Raw genomic sequence first — 20187 nt, 5'->3', positions numbered from 1 at the left:
TCCGCGTTCTTGTGACACGTAAATAGGCTACTACGCTTCCTATGTTTTGGTGCGGACTGCGTTCACACCAGCAATGAACCGCTCCGGAGTTCGCAAGCAAGCGCTCCGAGACCACCTATTTTAGCGGACCAGAGTCCGGTTATTTAGTTCACTTAAGAGGTCTCGGATTTTGTTCACACCGACCCAAAATGAACCGCACCAAGCGGCTAAACGCACCAGGGTTCGATTCAACCGGACTATACAAGGCAGGTGTGAACGCAAAACCTGCTTCGTTCATTCAATGCTACGTTAGCAAGTTATATGATTTATTCTGACATTTCCCCCAAATAACTTCCAAAATCTGGGTGTCTTTGTGTCTGGATGAATGCTGGTGGGGGGGACTGATAAAAATGTTTAAAAGTGTTATGATCAATGCTATATCTATTATGTCAAGCTGCTTGAATAAATAATAAATAAAGAAGGAATTGTTTTTCACACCAAATGAAGATGAATGAAGACACAGTGGTTTGTTTAGCGAGGCTGCTGTTGATTGATGATCTTGTATTTCTGCCTGCTCATGTGATACATTTCCATTTGAATTACAGCTGAAGTGCTTGTGATGTTGAGAGGCTGACACACAGGGGTGGAAGTTACATTACTCTTGTTATTGTAATAATGTAATGTTTTTGTAAAGGCTAAACTTCTCAGACTATTTTTAAATATCATGAGGGTGATTTTTGCTTTTACAAATTAAACTATTTAGTAGTCTAACTATGTCCCTAAGCATCTCCATTACTTCCTGTCTGAGATATTGCAGGGACAGACGTAGGTCAACTTTGACCACTAACACATTACTAGTGCATCCTTAAATCCGAGTGGAGGTTTGTGCCAAATTTGACAAAAGATTCTCTACAAGCGTTACTGAGATAATACAGCCTGAAAAAACATTATGCCTCACCAGCCAGATGTTTTAATTCATACCAAACAGATGCATGCTGGGTAAGGCTAACAGGCTAAATGCTAAAAATGCGATTGTTGGCTCTTCTTGGAAATTCCGCGTTTCTCAGAAGCTGTTTGACTGCCGTGAAGGTTTGCTCAGCTTGTTTCTTTGATAACTCTACGTTCAGGTATAACATATTTTATTTGGTTAAAATACGAAATACGTCGAAACGACCAAGATCTAAAAGTTGGTTTTAAAACAGTATAAAAAATCTATTTATGACTTCTGTCTGGCAGACAACCAAAACCAGACAATACATGCCATTATATGGGACCAAATGGAAGGGAACGTACCTTGAATCAAAATACAGAATTCTCTGGCTTTGACAATTGTTGGAAACATTTAGCAGGGGTTTTTCTAGAAAAATATAGTATAGAGAGCCTAAGTCCCTCCCTTTCAGGTGGTCCACCATGGGACCTTATTTCGGAAAAAATATGTATCGTAGTCAATGGCGAGAGAAGTAATTTTTTGATCCTGTTTGAATTTTGCCATGAGTTACACATTATGATGTTTGTCATACATTTTTTTATTTCCAAGTCAAGAAAGTCACAATTTGTCGGAAAACTGTTGAAATATAAGACTGAAAATACGCAACTAGAAAGACCACAAATCCAAGCGTATGTGATGTCATAACTCGTTTAACCCTCACCAAAACCTTGTACAGCCGGTCCCGCATTCTGGCTCTTACGGAACCGACTTTCTTCCCTTTTGTGTAATAACAGCTCACAACATGCCCAGACGTGTAATGATTTTCAATGATTTTCATTCTGAAAGAAAGCGGTGAAATGTGCCAAGGTGACGGCCATCTTGGTGTTGGTGACGTTTATTATGCGAGACCAGAGATGTAGTTCATTGAGCGGTTTCACACAAAAATAAATGTTACTTCACAGTTTTACGACAAACTCTTTTTTGTCACATCATATGTGTAATTCATGGCACAATTCAAACTGGATTGAATAATTATTTCCCACTCGCCATTGACCATACATATTTTTTCCAAAATAAGGTCTCTATAGAGTGGCGAAGTCCCTCCCCTTCCGGGGGAGCTCCATGGGACCTTATTTTGGAAAATTATGTATTGAAGTCAATGGAGAGAAAGATTATCTTTCGATCCCGTTTGAATTGTGCCACGAATTACACATATGATGTTTGTCAATTTAAAAGATAATTTTGCAAGTCAAAAAAATAAAAATGTGTCGTAAAACTGTTAAGTAACATTTTTTTTTGTGTGAAACGCTTAATGAACTACATCTCTGGTCTCGCAGACTCTCACAACAACACACGTCACCAAGATGGCCGTCACTACTGTCTTGTCAAAAAAGTGATTGACTACCCTCACTATCAATACTTCCAGAAGAATGTTATGCAAAGCTGCCTGCCTGCCTGCCTTCGATTCTCTCTGAACTGCCTGATCTTTTTAATGTTTAATGTCAACCATTTGTGCAGATAGCATGAAGTACAACAGATCGCCGGTGCTAATGTAGCGTTAGCGTTAGCATTTCTCCCCCGGGCTTAAATGGTGTATTATAGAATGATCACACCGGTGTGACAGTACTCTTCAAAGGGTTCACAAAATATGACTACTACTCTTACTGTTTAACATTTTGGGTTACTTGATGTTACTTCATGTTAAGGCTAATAAAAATGACAAGGCTAAGATAAGGTGACCAGATTTTCAAAATGAAAACCGGGGACAATTTGAGTTTTGAAGTCAATATCTCATTAACATATCCAATTTTCTTCACTGTTAAAGAAAAAAGGGGGACAATTCTGGTTTAATGTAATTCGAACATTTTAACTGTTGGATACAAACAGAAGGAAGACAGCTCATATATGAGACTTCAAAGGTCTTTTATTTTGAAACTCTAAATCAGATTGTCCTGATTCTCTCTGAGTGACTAGATGGGGTGTCCTGCTATCACCCTGGAGTGAAATAAGTCTTTGATAATTTGAAAGTTTTTTATTTATTCTTGTATAAAAACAGAAGGACGATAGCCCATATATGAGAATTAAAAAGTATTTTATTTTTTAATTCTACATCAGATTGTCCTGCTTTTCTCTGATTGACTAGATGGGGTCTCCTGCTGTCACCCTGAAGTGAAATAAGTATTTGATTGACTTCGAATGACTCTTTGATTATGGACAGTTTCCATTAAATAATAATCAAAATATAGATGGACAATAGATCTAATTTGAGATTTTAAACAGCATACATTTTAAATTGTGCTTCAGAAAGTAATGTTATTTTAGGAGTGTTGTGAGATGGTGTCAACATCAATTGAAATTAGTCACCCAGTGGAAATTTCAGATATGTCTTCATAACTGTATACTTACATTTGACATTCACTCAGTTATAATGTGGTAGTTATACTTAGTTTGTTTTAAATTATTATTGATCACATTATATAGTACATATTTCTTAATGTAAGCTCCAGTATATATAAATATATTTGATGTGTTTTTGTAGGTATATTTGTTATTGACCGAGTAATCGCTTTTGTTTTTACAGGCCTCTACCGTAATGCATAGGATGTTCGCGCACCGCAATACAACGTGCAGGCTGGCTTGACTGTGTTTTCCGAAGTGGGGGCTGGCTTGACCACAGTCTGTTTACCCAGTGTTTCCTGACATGAAACGTTTTATTCCACGTTGCTATGTGTTTTTAACGTATATTAAAAAACGGGGACATTTCCGGGGACAGTTTCAACCGGGGACAGGCCAATACAAACGGGGACTGTCCCCGGAAAACGGGGACGTCTGGTCACCCTAGGCTAAGACTGTAATGCTAACTAACGTGCTTGCTACTAGCTAGGTAGCTAACTTGATCCAGCCACTCCTGGTCCTTTCATCAGACGGGAAGCGAAAGAACGAGCCAGACCCATTGCTGGTATGATTACAGCCTGGTACTAAGCACACAGGCATCTTGTTAAAGTTATCTTATCTTAGCTATCTCTTATATTTAGCGGAGGAAAACAATTGTGACATCAGTTATGACATCACTTACGCGACTCTGGGATTTGTAGTTTTTCTAGTTGCGTATTTTTCATAGTCTTATATTTCAACAGTTTTACGACAAACTGTGACTTTTTTGACATGGAAATTATTTTTTAAGATTGACAAACATCATATGTGTAATTCGTGGCACAATTTAAACGGGATCGAAAGATAAGTTTTCTCTCTCCATTGACTTCAATACATAATTTTTCCGAAATAAGGTCCCATGGACCGGAAGTAGATGGGCGTGACTTCGCCACTCTATGAGGGCGCTAACGTCCCTTCCGGACAAAATTACAGCCCCGCCCACTTTCCAGCGAAAATAATGCATTAGAGCGAAGCGAATAATAATAGTTTCATAATTTCTTAAAGCTGCTGAGTGATATATTCCACCTCAAACAACAAACAAATCCTCCTTCTTTACTTCTTTACTTCTGTATAGAGGTTTCATACATAATAACCTAATAAAAGTAAATGTAACAACTACTACAGCGCAACAAAACAGGAAGATTAAATGTGGTCTCTTAAACATAAGATCTCTAGCATCTAAAGCAATATTGGTAAATGATTTAATATCAGATTATAATATTGATATATGCTGTCTCACTGAAACTTGGTTGAGACATGAAGAATATGTCAGCATAAATGAGGCCACTCCACCCAGCCATATCAATACTCATTGCCCGAGGCACGGGCCGAGGAGGTGGAGTTGCAGCAATCTTTGACTCAAGTTTACTTATCAATACTAAACCAAAATTAAATTATACCTCCTTTGAAAGCCTCGTTTTTAGTCTTACGCATCCGACCTGGAAAACTTTGCAGCCAATCTTATTTGTTACAGTGTACCGTGCACCAGGTCCTTATTCAGAATTCTTATCAGAATTCTCTGAGTTATTATCAACTTTGGTACTTAAAACAGATAAAGTAATTATCGTAGTTGACTTTAATATTCATGTTGACGATGATAAAATAGCCTTACTGTTGCATTTAACTCTATATTAGATTCTGTTGGTTTCTCTCAGAGTGTAAATAAACCAACCCACTGCTATAATCACACTCTCGACCTTGTTCTGACTTATGGTATTGAAATTGAGCAACTTTTAGTCGAACCGCATAATCCTGCTTTATCCGACCATTTCTTAGTAACTTTTGAAAAACTGTTACTAGACTAGAAATCATTAGTCAAAAGCTCCTGCAGCAGAAACCTATATGTTAGTGCTATAGCCAAATTTAAGGAAGAGATTCCACCAATACTTAACTCGATAGCATGTCTGCATGTAAGGGAGGAAACTTATACAAAATGTACACCACCCCAAATTGATCATGTTGTTGATAGTGCTACAGATGCGCTGCGAATAAAATTAGACTCTGTTGCTCCTTTGAAAAAGAAGAAAAATAAAACAACATAGATTAGCTCCATGCCATAATGCCGTAACCCGCAAAATAAAGCAAAAGTCGAGACAACTTGAAAGGATATGGCGTTCCACTAAACTTGAAGAATCTCGTTTAATTTGGCATATTACTCTCAATGTATATAAGAAAGCACTGCGTAAAGCGAGAGCAGCCTACTACTCTTCATTAAAAGATGAGAATAAGAATAATGCAAGATTTCTTTTCAGCACTGTAGCCAGGCTGACAGAGAGCCACAGCTCGACTGAGTCTTCTATTCCCATAGCACTCAGTAGTAATGATTTGATGTGCTTTTTTAACGATAAAATTGTTACTCTTAGAAACAAAATCAATGACCTCTTGCCTTTGACCAGAATAGTATTATCAACAGCTCCCGGAAACGTAAGTTCTAATATTACACTAGATAGTAAACTAGAATGCTTTTCAGCCATAAACCTTGAACAATTAAATTCAATGATTCTCTCTTCTAAACCGTCAACGTGTATCTTAGACCCGATTCCAACTAAGCTGTTAAAAGAAGTTTTTCCATTAATTAGCACTTCTTTATTAAATATTATGAATATGTCTTTATTATCCGGCTATGTTCCACAATCATTCAAAGTAGCAGTGATAAAACCGCTTCTTAAAAAGCACAACCTCGATCCAGAGGTTTTAGCCAACTATAGACCTATTTCTAATCTTCCGTTCCTCTCAAAAATTCTTGAGAAAGCAGTCGCAAAACAGCTGTGTGATTACTTAAAAAACTATGATTTATTTGAAGATTTTCAGTCTGGCTTTAGAACACAACATAGCACAGAGACAGCTCTGGTTAAAGTCACAAATGACATTCTAATAGCCTCAGACAAGGGACTTGTCTCTATTCTTGTCTTGCTCGATCTTAGTGCTGCATTTGATACTATCGACCATGATATCCGATTGCAAAGACTAGAGCACTTAGTTGGCATACAGGGAACTGCTTTAGGCTTGTTTAGGTCCTATCTATCTGAACGCTCTCAGTTTGTACGTGTCAACGATTAATCTTCCATGCAAACCAAAGTTAGCTATGGAGTGCCACAGGGCTCAGTGCTTGGACCTATTTTGTTCACACTATATATGTTTCCGTTAGGCAATATTATAAGGAATCATTCTGTAAACTTTCATTGTTATGCGGATGATACTCAACTATATTTATCAATCAAGCTTGATGAAATTAATCATCTAAATAAAATTCAAGACTGCCTCAAGGACTTAAAAACGTGGATGACCTTAAATTGTTTGATGTTAAACACGACCAAAACTGAAGTTATTGTACTTGGCCCGAAAAAACCTACAAAACAAATTATCTAAAGATATACTAACTATGGATGGCATTAATTTGGCCTCCAGTGAGACTGTAAGGAATCTTGGTGTTATATTTGATCAGGATTTATCCTTTAACACCCACATAAAATCAATTTCGAGGACCGCCTACTTCCATCCACGCAACATTGCAAAAGTCAGGCATATCTTGCCTCAAAACGATGCAGAGAAACTAGTCCATGCATTTGTTACTTCAAGGCTGGATTATTGTAACTCCTTATTATCAGGGTGTACCAAGAAGTCAGTCAAGTCCCTTCAGCTGATTCAAAATGCTGCAGCTCGTGTACTAACCAGAGTTAGGAAAAGGGACCACATTACTCCTGTTCTGGCTGCCTTACACTGGCTCCCTATAGAACACAGGATAGAATTTAAAATTATTCTTCTCGCCTACAAAGCCCTTAATGGGCAGGCGCCATCTTACCTTAAAGAACTAATTATACCCTACTTTCCTACAAGGGCATTGCGTTCCAAGAATGCAGGGTTGTTGGTTGTTCCTCAAGTCTCTAAAAGTACAATGGGAGCCAGAGTCTTTTCTTATCAAGCTCCACTTTTTTGGAATCAGCTTCTAGTTTGTGTTCGGGCGGCAGACACCTTATCCGTTTTTAAGAGTGCACTTAAGACCTTCCTTTTTGATAAAGCTTATAGTTAGGGTTGATTAGATTCAGCCCCTAGTTTTGCTGATATAGGCTTAGTTTGTCGGGGGACATCTTACTTCTTCCTTCTCTCTGTTTATACCTGTGTACTCTCATGTTCCGATTAACCCATCTTCCCCAAATGTCTTTCTTTTTGGTGTCTATATACGCCGGGATCCGGAGTCATGGATGATCCTGCGGTTCTGGATCATAAGTCCTGGATGGATATCCTCATGGATTCATCTTCCTATTATACACACATGCATTTCCAAACATTTGGTCTACCTATGTTGCAAATGTATTATCTTTTCAATTTACACACGGCATCTATTGCACGTCTGTCCGTCCTGGGAGAGGGATCCCTCCTCTGTTGCTCTCCCTGAGGTTTCTCCCATTTTTCCCTTTAAACTGTGGGTTTTCTCTGGAAGTTTTTCCTTGTACGATGTGAGGGTCTAAGGACAGAGGGTGTCGTATTGTCATACTGATATTCTGTACAAACTGTGAAGTCCACTGAGACAAATGTAACATTTGTGATATTGGGCTATATAAATAAACATTGATTGATTGACTTCCTCTATAGAAAAGAGGACAGTCAAAGAAACAATCTAATTCAGAAATCACAGTTTCAGTGCAAGCCTGCCACCCGTCCACCGGCAGACCGAATGGACATCGATCCCCTATTTATCCAGAGCTCCGTAAAAACAAAGATGTCTATGTCGTCTGAAGGTCTATCTGACAAGATTTATTTCATATTCTTGGAGTAATTATTCAGTTTTTGACGAACAGAAATATTGTTTTCTGGCATTACTTTAAAATGTTATGAGGGCGCATGCCAAAAGTAAGAGGGCGTTTTGTTTAGACAAAACCCTGTTTAGGGAAATGTAAACAACAAAATAAAAAAAATCGCTCTTAGACATTTTACTTTTAGGGAAATGTTACCTATTAAACATTCAACACACGCATGACAAATCAGTCATATTGTACATGTTAGTCCCATCATGCTCAAGAAATCTCAAGAGTACAGTCATTACATCTAATTGTTAGGAGGGCTTACTAATGGGGATTTAATGAGTGGAATCAATACAGGTTGAATGGGCTGGCTGCTGTCCCTTCGGGAATCATGACTCACACAATGATGTTAGAGTGCTCCTGTGGGAAAAGGCATGAAGGCAAGGCTTAGCCGTCTTATACCTGAGATGGGAGATCAATATGGTGGAGTCTTTTGTCCTTAATGCCTAAATGTGAAGGACACTTGACCTTCAAATCACACACAAGGGAGGGAGAAATCGTGACATCAGACATGAAATACTACTGTTTGAGTTGCAGGGTTGCATTCACTATTAGAGCAAATGTTCTCGGGCTCACATATAACTCGATGTAATATCCATTTAATATAAACCAATTAACTTCTCGCCAGCACAACACTATAAAGCTGAGAGTGCCACAGAGGCGCAGTTGGAAAATGAGCTGACAAATATCAGAGAGCATCGCACCGCTTGTTCAACAGGATTAATGGAGCGAAGCTTGAAAGCCACGCTATGTTTTCATTAATAAACCATATGATCACATGAATAATGAAGAGCTTGGTCGAGCGTTTTTTCACAAACAAGCCTTAAAGACGCCATTGGTTCACTCCCATCATCATCAGTGCCATTTTCTGATGTTCACACAGCTCCTTATGAGGCCAAAATGTCCACACTTTCTCTGTGAGCCTGGCAGAATATTCATGTTAATGCAACAGGGAAAAGGAGATTGATCTTATCAGTTGTTTGTGTCATGCTGTATGGGGGAAAAGAAGCAATTGGTCAATTAATTGAGTAGGCGATCGACAGAAATAGATGAACATTTAGAGGGATAATACAGTGATTCAGCAGTTATCCTGACTTTCAGTTACTAGAAAGGGCCAAACTCCAAAATAAAGTGGACCGTACATTTCCCATAACCCCCAACCTACAGTAATAAGCCTCTTTCATTAGACCCTCTTTAACCCTTACCCTTTAACTATTAGTTTATGTATAGCTCATGTTTTCTGCTAATCTAACATTAGCGCTCAACCTGCCAATGCAGTTTGTTGCCTCTCAAATATGTTTTGTTTTTAGTCTTCTATGAACATTTATATAAGATTTGTGGCATTTTGACTGTAGGTCGAACAAAAGCAAGTAATTTGCAAAGAGCCTTTTTCACTATCCTCCTACGCTTTCTTAATTTCTTTATTGTAAAAAAGAAAAATAATCGTTTCATTGTGAAAAAGATAGCAGGCATTTCATTCCACAGTACACTTTTTTTTCATTTTGTATAATATTATTATATTTTCCATGTACATCGTTTACTTACTTATTTACGCCAGGAAGAACACTGTAGCTATTAGATAATAAAGTGTTTTTATTGAATCAGGTTCATACTAATAATTGTTGATGTGAATGTGCTACACGTTAGCTGCTGTTTCACAGAGAGTGGAACCATATGAGTAGATGACACATTGCAGGCTTGTCTTCCCCTCTGCAGGTTTTACATGACCTCCCGTGTTTCTAATGGAGTGATAAATTGCAGGGCTTTGTATGACATGATCAAGGACTTCTGCACTTTACCTTCCCATCATTACTGAGGGCCTCGTCCTTTTTGCTCTTCTCCAGGTCTGACGAGGAGACACATTCAATGCTCTCCTCTGTAGTGGCTTCAAGGTCGGTCTCCTCCGACAATGCATACCTCTTCTTTGCTGCAGAGAGACCAGATACATATAAAGGGGAAGCTTTAATGCAGTTTTGAGCTTTATAGTTAGCAATATATCTAGCGGCAATGACAGCAGCCGCAGCAGCAGCCGGCGAAGAGCTGGCAGAAGCCCACACACAAGCAAGGGCTTTGATCAATGGCTGGCCAGATTTACTAAAACACATCTGCATCCAGAGTGGATGCTGAAAGAAAAGAAAATCAGCAGTGGTGGATAATGACATCTTTTCTCCAAGAGGTATGGGGAGGAGGATAGAGAGGAAGAGAAGGCCTGGAGTGTATGAGGAGTAGAAAGGAGATTGAGTTTCTGTGTGGGACAGAAAGAGAACGACGGAAAAGTATTTGTTGATGCAATTTTGTGTGCATGTGAGTCACCTGGCAACGCCTCAGACTCCTCCGCCTTGCCCTCCTCATCATCCTGGTCATCGCTTTTCTGCTGCTGGGTCAGCTGGTGACACACATCGAACGCCTGACCCACGGTGCGCACGATCCTCATGGCCTGGGACTGGAAGAGAGGACACAGTGAGATAGTGTGTGTGTGTGTGTGTGTGTGTGTGTGTGTGTGTGTGTGTGTGTGTGTGTGTGTGTGTGTGTGTGTGTGTGTGTGTGTGTGTGTGTGTGTGTGTGTGTGTGTGTGTGTGTGTGTGTGTGTGTGTGTGTGTGTGTGTGTGTGTGTGTGTGTGTGTGTGTGTGTGTGTGTTGAGAGCAGAGGCGGGTTAAGCAGCTGCGAGGCACAGTAAGGATAGGGTCAGAAATGAGGTGCCAGAAGAGTTGCACAGGAAGTGGTTAGAATGAACATGTGTGTGTTGGAGCACACGTAAATAGAAAGAAGATGAGAAATAGAAGAAGGATGAAAATGGGAGCAAGTGGAAATGAAGGCAGGGGGAATCATGAGGGGAGATAGAGACCAATTTAAAGTCAGAAGATATCACAGAGCTTCACCTGCCCGTCCTTGTCTATACAGTACATCTGCTCTGCACACATTCGCCTGTCATAGTGAAGGATTGGTCGATTTCAGAGGCAAGTAGACTTGAATGCATAGGAAGTAAAATAAAGTGTTTTGTTATTTCAGGAGGCTCAGTACGTGAGTCAGTCATCAGGTCAATAAAAAGGAAAAGTTTAATTGACAGTAACTCAACTCTCTTTAAGTGCGCCTCCCGGAAAACCCCAGTCTGCTCTGATTGGCTTGCAAGAAATAATGTAGTGCACTTTCGTTGGTAGGTCCATGGGTGTATTAAGAGAACAGGAAACGAATGTAGAGGGAAAATAACTTGGCTTAGCACATTTTACAACTTCCTCATTCCTTTTTAATTGTTAGAACTGGGTCTTAATGTATTTTAGAGCTTAATGGAATGGTTGATTGACGGATAATTTTGATGATTAATTAGAGACTTTAACTAGTTTCAGCTTCTCTACTGCAAATATGCGCTGCCTTACTTTGTCTAATGTGAAAATAAATCAATATGGGCCTGTTGGTCATACGCTATTATGATGTTGCACCTTGAACTTGTATGGAATTGTAGACATGAATTTAATAATAAAAATAATTGTAAGTTGGAGCCCTATTGCTTTTAAACGTCCTCTATGAAGTAGGTAATCAATATTGTTATCACATAATGTAAACAATTGATTGTACAGGCTCAAAAGAGGTTATTATCAGTGTTTCCCAAGTTGAACACACAGGAAATAAAATTCAATGCGGCTTTTTGAGAAAGTTGCAGTTATTTTCTTTATTTTTCTAAAGCCCTAATATGCAGTCATGTGGCAGCCTCCTAAATCCACTGGAATTAAACCTGTCCTCCCTCCTGCCCACTGAAGGTGCTTTTTTTGTGTTTTCTACATTGAATAGTGGCAGAACCAAGGGTTGAAATAAGAATGTTATTGTCGTCTGCCTCTGGAGGCCGATCCTGCCTGAGGCATTCAGTCAATAAGTCAAGGAAAGTCAAGCCTGAAAGCAGTTCAATCAAGTGAAAAGGCGTGAAAAATAACACCGCAATAGAGTCATGAAATTGATTTATGGAATTAAAGTAGGCTCCATAGAATTACATTTTGTTTGCAGTCCCTGTATACCCCGGATTGTTTGTACATTTATACACAATGCTGTTAAAAAGTGAAGAAAAACAGCTCTTTCACTTTAAATTATGTTGTAGTGCACATATATATATAGGTGCACTATAACATAATTTAAAGTGAAAGATATATATATATATATATATATATATATATATATATTATATTCTTGTTGTACTTACTTGGTTGTACATTTTTTATATTTATATTTTTAAGGTTAACGTTTTTTTATTGTATAATGCATTTAAAAATATTGTTCAAAAATGTTTTATATTTGTTCCTTTGTCCCTCTGTTAACAATTTAATTCTTCTATTATTTTTACGTTTGCCCCATTATACAAATTCCTTGTATGTGTAAACCTACTTGGCGATACACCTGTTTCTGACAAAACTTCTCATTTATAATAACTAAAAAATTAGCAAAGTGTTTCTTTAAAGGGGACATATCATGCTTATTTTCAGGTTCATGTATTCTTTTGGGTTTCTACTACAACATGTTTATATGCTTTGTTTAAAAAAGAATGTGTTTCATATTGTCGGTCTGAATATACCTGTATTCACCTTTTGCCTGAAACGCTTAGTTTTAGCGGCTGTTTCTTTAAGACCCCAGACTGAAAAAGAACAATCTTGTGTTTATTTCTTTAGGAAGCACTTTAGGTAGCTCCATGAATGCAGAGGGAAAATTAATCCGGATTTGTAGTTAGGGATTTCCTAAATTTTAGCACCAAAGGACTTCTCAAGAGTCCTTACTGGGTCGTTAAATTCGCAAAGAAAATAGGAAAAGGTCTGCTGATTTACATACATCTCTTTTCAATGGAAGCCAATGGGAAGGAATCTTTCGAACATTTCCTATAAAGCCAGGCTCACTTATTGGGGGCTAGGGTAGTATTCACGATATACAGTTTCTGATGTTTCTCTCCCAAGGCCAAAATCAAAAGTCTCTGACATCTGAGCCCAGCTGTGACGAAAATAAATCAAATCTCCTCCTATCAGCGGGTCCATCTCCTCCTACTTGAAGCGCACATGCTTGGTGCACCCAGATAAGGCTCCATGGCCCCCGGGGCTGTAGTCAGGCACCACTTACCGTGTCCCTGACGCTGTAGTGGGTGTTTGTTCGGCATTGGTGAAAATGTCTCCAAGCACCGAGTGTAAACAGCCCCTGTTCTTTTCTCTTCCCACCAGAATGATTAGTATTCAGCTTCACTAAGTCACTGTCAGTCTGGTATCCATGGTGAGGGTAATGGAGTCCAGCTCACCTAACTGATGCTCTGTCTTTTACGTCAGCTCGATATGCCCATATGTGCACATTCATAAGCATTTAAGCACATGAGGGGTCTATGAGTCAGATTAATGCGGGGTCCAACAGGACAATACATCACCCAGACACAGCCATAATGTCATCATTAGCAGTTATGCGCACAGCACAGTGCTGAAAACAAAAAGGAATGATTGACTTGCTGTGTATACTGGAAGGATAAAGCTGGAGATCTTCTGCACTTTCAACAAAATCCATGATAATACCAAAACCAACAATGTGTTTGTCCATCTCTTAATACTTCCCAACTTCCACGGCCAACTTCCTTCCCCCTGAATACGTCAAATTTTAAAGGAATAGTTTGACATTTAAAATGTTATTTAGATTTCTTGATGAGTTACAGGACAACATTTGACACCTTTATCGTTTCTGTACAAAAAAAAAACGGGTTAGCTTAGCTTAGTACAAAGAATGGTAGTAGTGTGAGACCTGTAGCTTTTCCAAAATGTGACAAACCCTACTACAAGTATGCCCTTAGCTAACTAGTTATAATATAAAGGGGCTATTGGCCACGCAGACCATAACTAGGAGAAAGACTCTGGGCCAGGGTTGCATGCTCATGGTTCTCAACATGGCTCCATTAGCCAACTGCTGTCTGTCAGTCAGCAGGATTAGAGAATAACTAATGTTCTGATTTTTGTGACAGTTGGAGCAAGGGTGAAGCATGGGCTGAGGAAGAACCCATTACATGTTGGAGAGGCTCCAAATCACAGGGAGGATTCACAATGTATGGGTTACTTTTTGTTAACATTGCCAGATTAGTGCAGTACTCATGGTGTACAAATTGGTTGCTAAAGATTCAAGTCAGAACGACAACTCGAAAAATAGATATCAATGGTATGTTTACAGGTTCAATGCAATTAATACCACATGTCATCTTTGTAGCGTCCATGTTGTTTCAACAGTACGATTTAAAGCTAATACAAAAAATGAAGTCAGAAGTCCATATAATAGACTAACCAAAGTTAGAAGAACGCCAATGTTGTTACCAAAGCACAACTTAGATCTCATAAACAAGTTGGAGAAACAACTTTCAACTCAGAAAAAAATGTGAAAGAGGTCATTTGAACGCACCATTATCCATGGCGGAGTTGTCCTTGCGTTGCATAATGGTTAGAGTACATAATATATCGGCTATAATGCAATACAAGATGAATTTAGCACCGTAACTCCATCGTCAAAGGTTTATGATTGGAGGCAAATTATGAATTTGAAAGAACGTGTCATAATGACCAATGTCAGTTCTTACATTACACTACATTGGCGTACGAAGCACCTCTACACCGTTTGCCAATTCAGGGTTCTGTGTTTTGCTCAAGGACACTTTGATATCTTGGCTGCAAGGCTAGGGATCGAACCACTGACCGGAGCCAAATCCAAACCGGTTTAGACTTGTACACTGGACCACACCATCAAAAAAGAAATCGGCTAGAAACTCCATAAGCTTCAGCTACACAGACAAATACTCGAAGCATCAATTGATTGAACAGTTACACTTACTTTCCTCTTTGACTTGAACACATTGCAGCGGAAAATGTTGCTCTGTCCTTCTCTGGCGATATAACTGAAGATCTTCAAGTCTTGGGCGTCATGTGAGACATAGAAGATCCTGTTAAAAGGCAAGATGACGGACAACATTTCAATGAGTTGGTTACAAAAGGCTTAGTTTTTTTTATTTGATTTGAACACCTACCTGTAGATGGGATCCTGTGTCACCATGACTGTATTCTCATCCCATGACCACCCTTTTCTCTGTCCCAACACAAAAACACATTGACGTTTAAAAAACGAATATTTTCTAAAAAACGAAAAGGAGTAATTTAAAAGTCACAAGACTGACCTTCCTCTTTTTGCGCAAGATGACTTTGACATAATCAGTGGACACGACAATGTTGACCTTCTTTTTCTTTATATTCTTCAGTTTGAATTCATACTGCAAAGGAAAAACGACATTTAAATTAACATTCCAGTTTGGAATTGAATACTATACAAGGTGTGACACACAGGCCCGCTGAAGGTAAAGCTCTTTACACAAGATAAAGGCTATATTGGAACAGAGGGGAAGAGATCATGCAGAGAGGAAGATATTTTTTGACAATCTTCTTCTTCTGGGAAATGTGAGATTGAGTAAACACTGTCAGATTCTTGTCCCTGGGAGCGGTTTAAGCTTTCAAAGGCAGCGTTCCTAGAGGGAGGCAGAATGTGTGCGACACTTTCATCCCTCTCCTTGATTAATGCTAGGGCGCAAACTCCTCTGCAAGCTCAGACTCAAACATGTAAGGGCCCAGTGATCTAAGAACCACATGGATTTTTGCGAAATAACGCGCCACGCTTTGAAAACACAGCGTCCGACATCAGATGATTAATTGATCAAGTCGAGTTCTGTGAAATTTGTCTGAAACGAACTGCCGCCCGCTCGGTATTGGATATTCTATGTCATCTTTCTTTGGTTTGTGTAAAAATAACAGCCTGCTGCCGTCTTGGAACTCTCTTTTCATTCGTATATTGACATTTCAAAATAACATGTCACAGAAAGTAAAGAAAAGGCGCAGAATTTGGTAATGCCGATAAGGACAATAATGAGAGGTAGTGAAATTACAAAAAAATGAATAATTTTGATAAAAAAATGTAAATTCAACCACTGATGTTTGTCAATATCTAGTAAGATAAGCTAAGGTAAGGTTAGGTATACAATGTAGGACATTATTCTCATTAAACAACTTTATTCTTGTTATATTCCTTTTCTTTTCTAAGTCCAGTGGTCTTTAAATGACTTTGTATACATTTTGGAATCATGACGTGAATAGGATCTATACTGCAGGGACAATTAAAGCAATACCTCTCCAAAACATTACACCGACATTCACAAAGGAGTGAATCGCTTCGACGTGGTTCTGGCAGGAAAGCATGAAATGTGAAAAATTCATCTACAGGAGAGTAATTGAAAATCATTTGAAAGTAATACAGAATGCCAGAGAGCCTTAATGCATTACATTCTCAGTAATTTATTTGTAATTATCTCCCAGCGCATGCTTTGTTTAGGTTTAAATAGAAAAAGACAGTTCCGCCATAAAAATGTCCCTAAAATGCAGGAAATGTGAGTTTGACATTTAAACTGTTGACGTGTCTCCCCCAATAAGTAGCAGATGAATGTTATGGATGTTGTTTCAACAGTTCAGGTATTTAGCAGATGTTGTTTCAACAGTTCAGGTGTTTAGCAGATGTTGTTTCAGCAGTTCAGTTGTTTAGCAGTCTTATTGCCTGTGGTATGAAACTGTCTCTGAATCTGGTGGTTTTAGTCCGGATGCTGCGAAGAAGGTGTTCATGTTACATTTTCACGCATCATCCTCAGCCCCCAATCGCAACTAATGCTCTACAGGTAGTGACAACTCACCTGTCATTCTCCCTCTAAGCTGCTGTGAGTTAGTTAGCTTTGAATATTAGTTTGTCTCCCAAGAAGCAGAGAGTATTACTAGTTAATTCATTTAATTAGTGGTTTTTCTTTCCACATTTGTATCAAAAGCTTCTTTATGAGAAATTTGATAAAAATCTGACATTTAGAAATCTTCGAGATTCCAATCCGGAAATCTGCTTTTGAGTCAGGAAATGAAGCATTATAGCTTCTCTAAATCTTTCCCGGTACAATCAAATGGCCATTATACTGCACTGTACACGAGGGATCAGGATTAAGTGCGTCCGGGGTGTCACTGGGGTTGGGAGCGACCTCTGACCGACTCAATTACTCTAGTGTTGGATTAGATCCAACAGCTGACAGACAGCTAAATCCCCTCCTCTGAAACATGATGTGTAATACGTGGTCTTGTCTGGCCTACAAGAAGGGATCGAGAGCTGTTGTTTTTTCCCTTGAACAGTACCACATATAAACCTGCACGCTTTACCTCTCCTCAGACATAAAATCCCTGAGAATCCTGCCGTGATTTAAACCGCTCCTGACAGCCAACTGAATCTGCAGAGTGAGGAGTTGTACGCAAACTGTTGTTTTGTGTGTAAAGAGGATGTTGAAGTGCACCGGCATCAATCCTAATGTGTTGGGACTGCTTGACAAGGGTCAAGATCAGTGGCGGGGTTCAGAGTCAAATATATTTCTTACTCTGATTCTCCTCATTGCAGCGACGATCTCCATCCGGCTGCCGGGGCGACCCACCTCCAAACTGCCAATGTACTGAAGAGTGTAAGAAAGAGGTTTTAGGATTGGTAGTTTGAAGGAATTAATGGCAGTGATTACAGGGGGGTGCTGGGCTGGCAGATTGGTGATGACCATTGTTGACTGCTTGTTCATAATTCTCTTTAATAATCCTTAAGGCTGCAACTAGCTATTCATGTTATTGTTGAATATCCTATTGATTACTTTCTCGATGAATCATTGATTTGGCCTATAAAAAGTCAGAAAGATGGTGGAAAAACGTCAGTAAGTTTTCCGAAAAGAATACATGTCTTCAAATGTCTTATTTTGTCAACAGATCAAAAGATATTCAATTTACTGCAGCCCCAGTTCTCCAGTTATAGGTTTTTCAATATATAAGGGAAATAAACAGTCAGTATACATCAATATACAAAGAAAGAACCACATCTCAATGCAAGCAAGGTAAAAAAGATGAAACAAATCTAAATTGGGCCCAACATTCAATCGATTAATCGAGAGAATAATCGTCAGACTAATAGTCAAAAAACAATAGATACACTTTATTTGCATCTCCGGTTGTGAACTTATGGATTTGTCTAAAAAAGGGGGGAATGAATAATGCCTCGGACATCAAGTCATCAGCTAAGGAAACACATCTCAATACAAGCAAGGTAAAACATTATAAATATTTTAAGCCAACATCTAATCGATTAATCGAGACAATAATTGTTAGACAAATGGTGATACAAACAATAAAATAAACTTTATTTGCAGCCCCAATGCTGAAATGTAAATAAGTTAGTAAATAAAAAATAAGTTTGTCTCAACATCTAATCGGTTAATCTAGAAAATAATCGACAGACTAATAACAAAAATAAAAAACTCATGGTTTTTCCCCAAAAATGAATCAGAGAAATAAATGATGTCAGCATACATCAAGCTATATCAGCTGTATCTCTATGCAGATATGGTGAATTAAAATCAATGGCAAACATTTCAAAGTCACACAAAGTGGATAACATATCTCAATTATTATTATAATGTACTTTTGAACACAGAATAAACCCTTGGATGGAAATATCATTGACTCAGTATCAGTGGGATGTCATCTCAACGCTGCACACACACACACACACACACACACACACACACACACACACACACACACACACACACACACACACACACACACACACACACACACACACACACACACACACACACACACACACACACACACACACACACACACACACACACACACACACACACACACACACACACACACACACACACACACACACACAAAGTAGTGGTTGGTTGTTAGTAGAAACAAACAAGTTGATGCAACACAACCAAAAAGAAACACAAAGCGACGAGAAAGTTAGAGAATGTAACAACTACTGGAAACAAAACAACAAAAAGGGAAACAAAACAAACCAAAGGATGACTGTATGAATTCTGCAGTGGATGAAATGGAGGTTTCTGGGAAAATAACAAAGAATGACAGAGGCTCCTGTTATTATCTGTAACACACACACACACACACACACACACACACACACACACACACACACACACACACACACACACACACACACACACACACACACACACACACACACACACACACACACACACACACACACACAGAGAGAGAGCTGCCACACAGAAAGTATATGTTGCAGATCTCCTTACCTTTGCCTCGAAGCACACCCCATGCTTGAACACCTCGTCGTTGTGCATGGGGATCCTCAAATCTTGCGCGTCATCCACTAAATTGTACTTGGTTACCCCTGGCATCGCTCTGATTATCGCTGCCTCGCCGCCGACTCCCGTTTTACGACAGCGCTAGAGCACCTGCAGATATGCGCATCTCCTCCGGCGCTGACTCCCCCCCGCACTGTCCCCTCCGTCACTCCGGAGGTCATCCGTGTGGATTGGCACGCAATCGGCGCGTTTTTTTAATTCAATTAAGGCGCTGATCGGTGATCGGTGTGCGCACTTAATGACCCCTTCACGGTCTGAGGCAGCACAGCAAACACACCGCCTCCGAGGTCCCTGTGACGCACGGATCTCAGCACCTGATTGTTTTTTCCTCGAGGCACCGCGGCACCAAACTGGCACTAATTTATTATAGCGAGCGATTCATATTCAGCTGCAGCGCGCGCCTATTAGCCGGTAAACCGGGTGTGTGAGGAGGACTAACAGATGAAGACAGAGTGTGCTTGTGAGGACTCTATCAGCACACACAGCTGCTGGGTGTTTGTGGGACACCTAGTGGCTTCACAGGGAACAACCCCGAACCTACTGCTGGGGGATTTACTTAAACTGACTCACTCTAAAAATAAATCCTAAAAGTACAAGATGAAAAAGGATTATCGGCACTGTGATATCCTGGAATATTCCTCTATTTTTATAACTTCTTATATTACTCTGATTCATGACTGATGGTTGAAATGATTCACAATCTTGCTCCTCCTCCTTTTAGAACAGGGATATTTTTGTTTCCATTAAGAGATAAAGCAGAAAGTGAATGGAGAGATATGTGCCACTGTGTGATCCTCCCTATTATTTT

General features: G+C 39.3%; 1 protein-coding gene across 1 annotated transcript in view; it reads right to left on the bottom strand.

Annotated features, from left to right (window-relative positions):
- Positions 1–19834, bottom strand: part of LOC307018299 (carboxyl-terminal PDZ ligand of neuronal nitric oxide synthase protein-like) — a 31801-nt gene extending 11967 nt beyond the window's left edge. The window contains exons 1-7 of the mRNA XM_079648473.1: positions 19308–19834; positions 17577–17648; positions 15306–15398; positions 15159–15217; positions 14966–15074; positions 10456–10585; positions 9942–10069 (exon numbers count right to left, since the gene is read on the bottom strand). Of these exons, the coding sequence (XP_079504599.1) occupies positions 9942–10069; positions 10456–10585; positions 14966–15074; positions 15159–15217; positions 15306–15398; positions 17577–17648; positions 19308–19412 (696 nt within the window). The 5' untranslated portion in view covers positions 19413–19834. The remainder of the gene's footprint in view (positions 1–9941; positions 10070–10455; positions 10586–14965; positions 15075–15158; positions 15218–15305; positions 15399–17576; positions 17649–19307) is intronic.
- Positions 19835–20187: the final 353 nt, after the last annotated feature.

The sequence above is a fragment of the Notothenia rossii genome, assembly GCF_949606895.1.
Source record: "Notothenia rossii genome assembly, chromosome: 9".
Taxonomy (NCBI): domain Eukaryota; kingdom Metazoa; phylum Chordata; class Actinopteri; order Perciformes; family Nototheniidae; genus Notothenia; species Notothenia rossii.
Note: the sequence above shows the minus strand (reverse complement) of the source record. Positions and strands in the feature narration are given on the sequence as shown.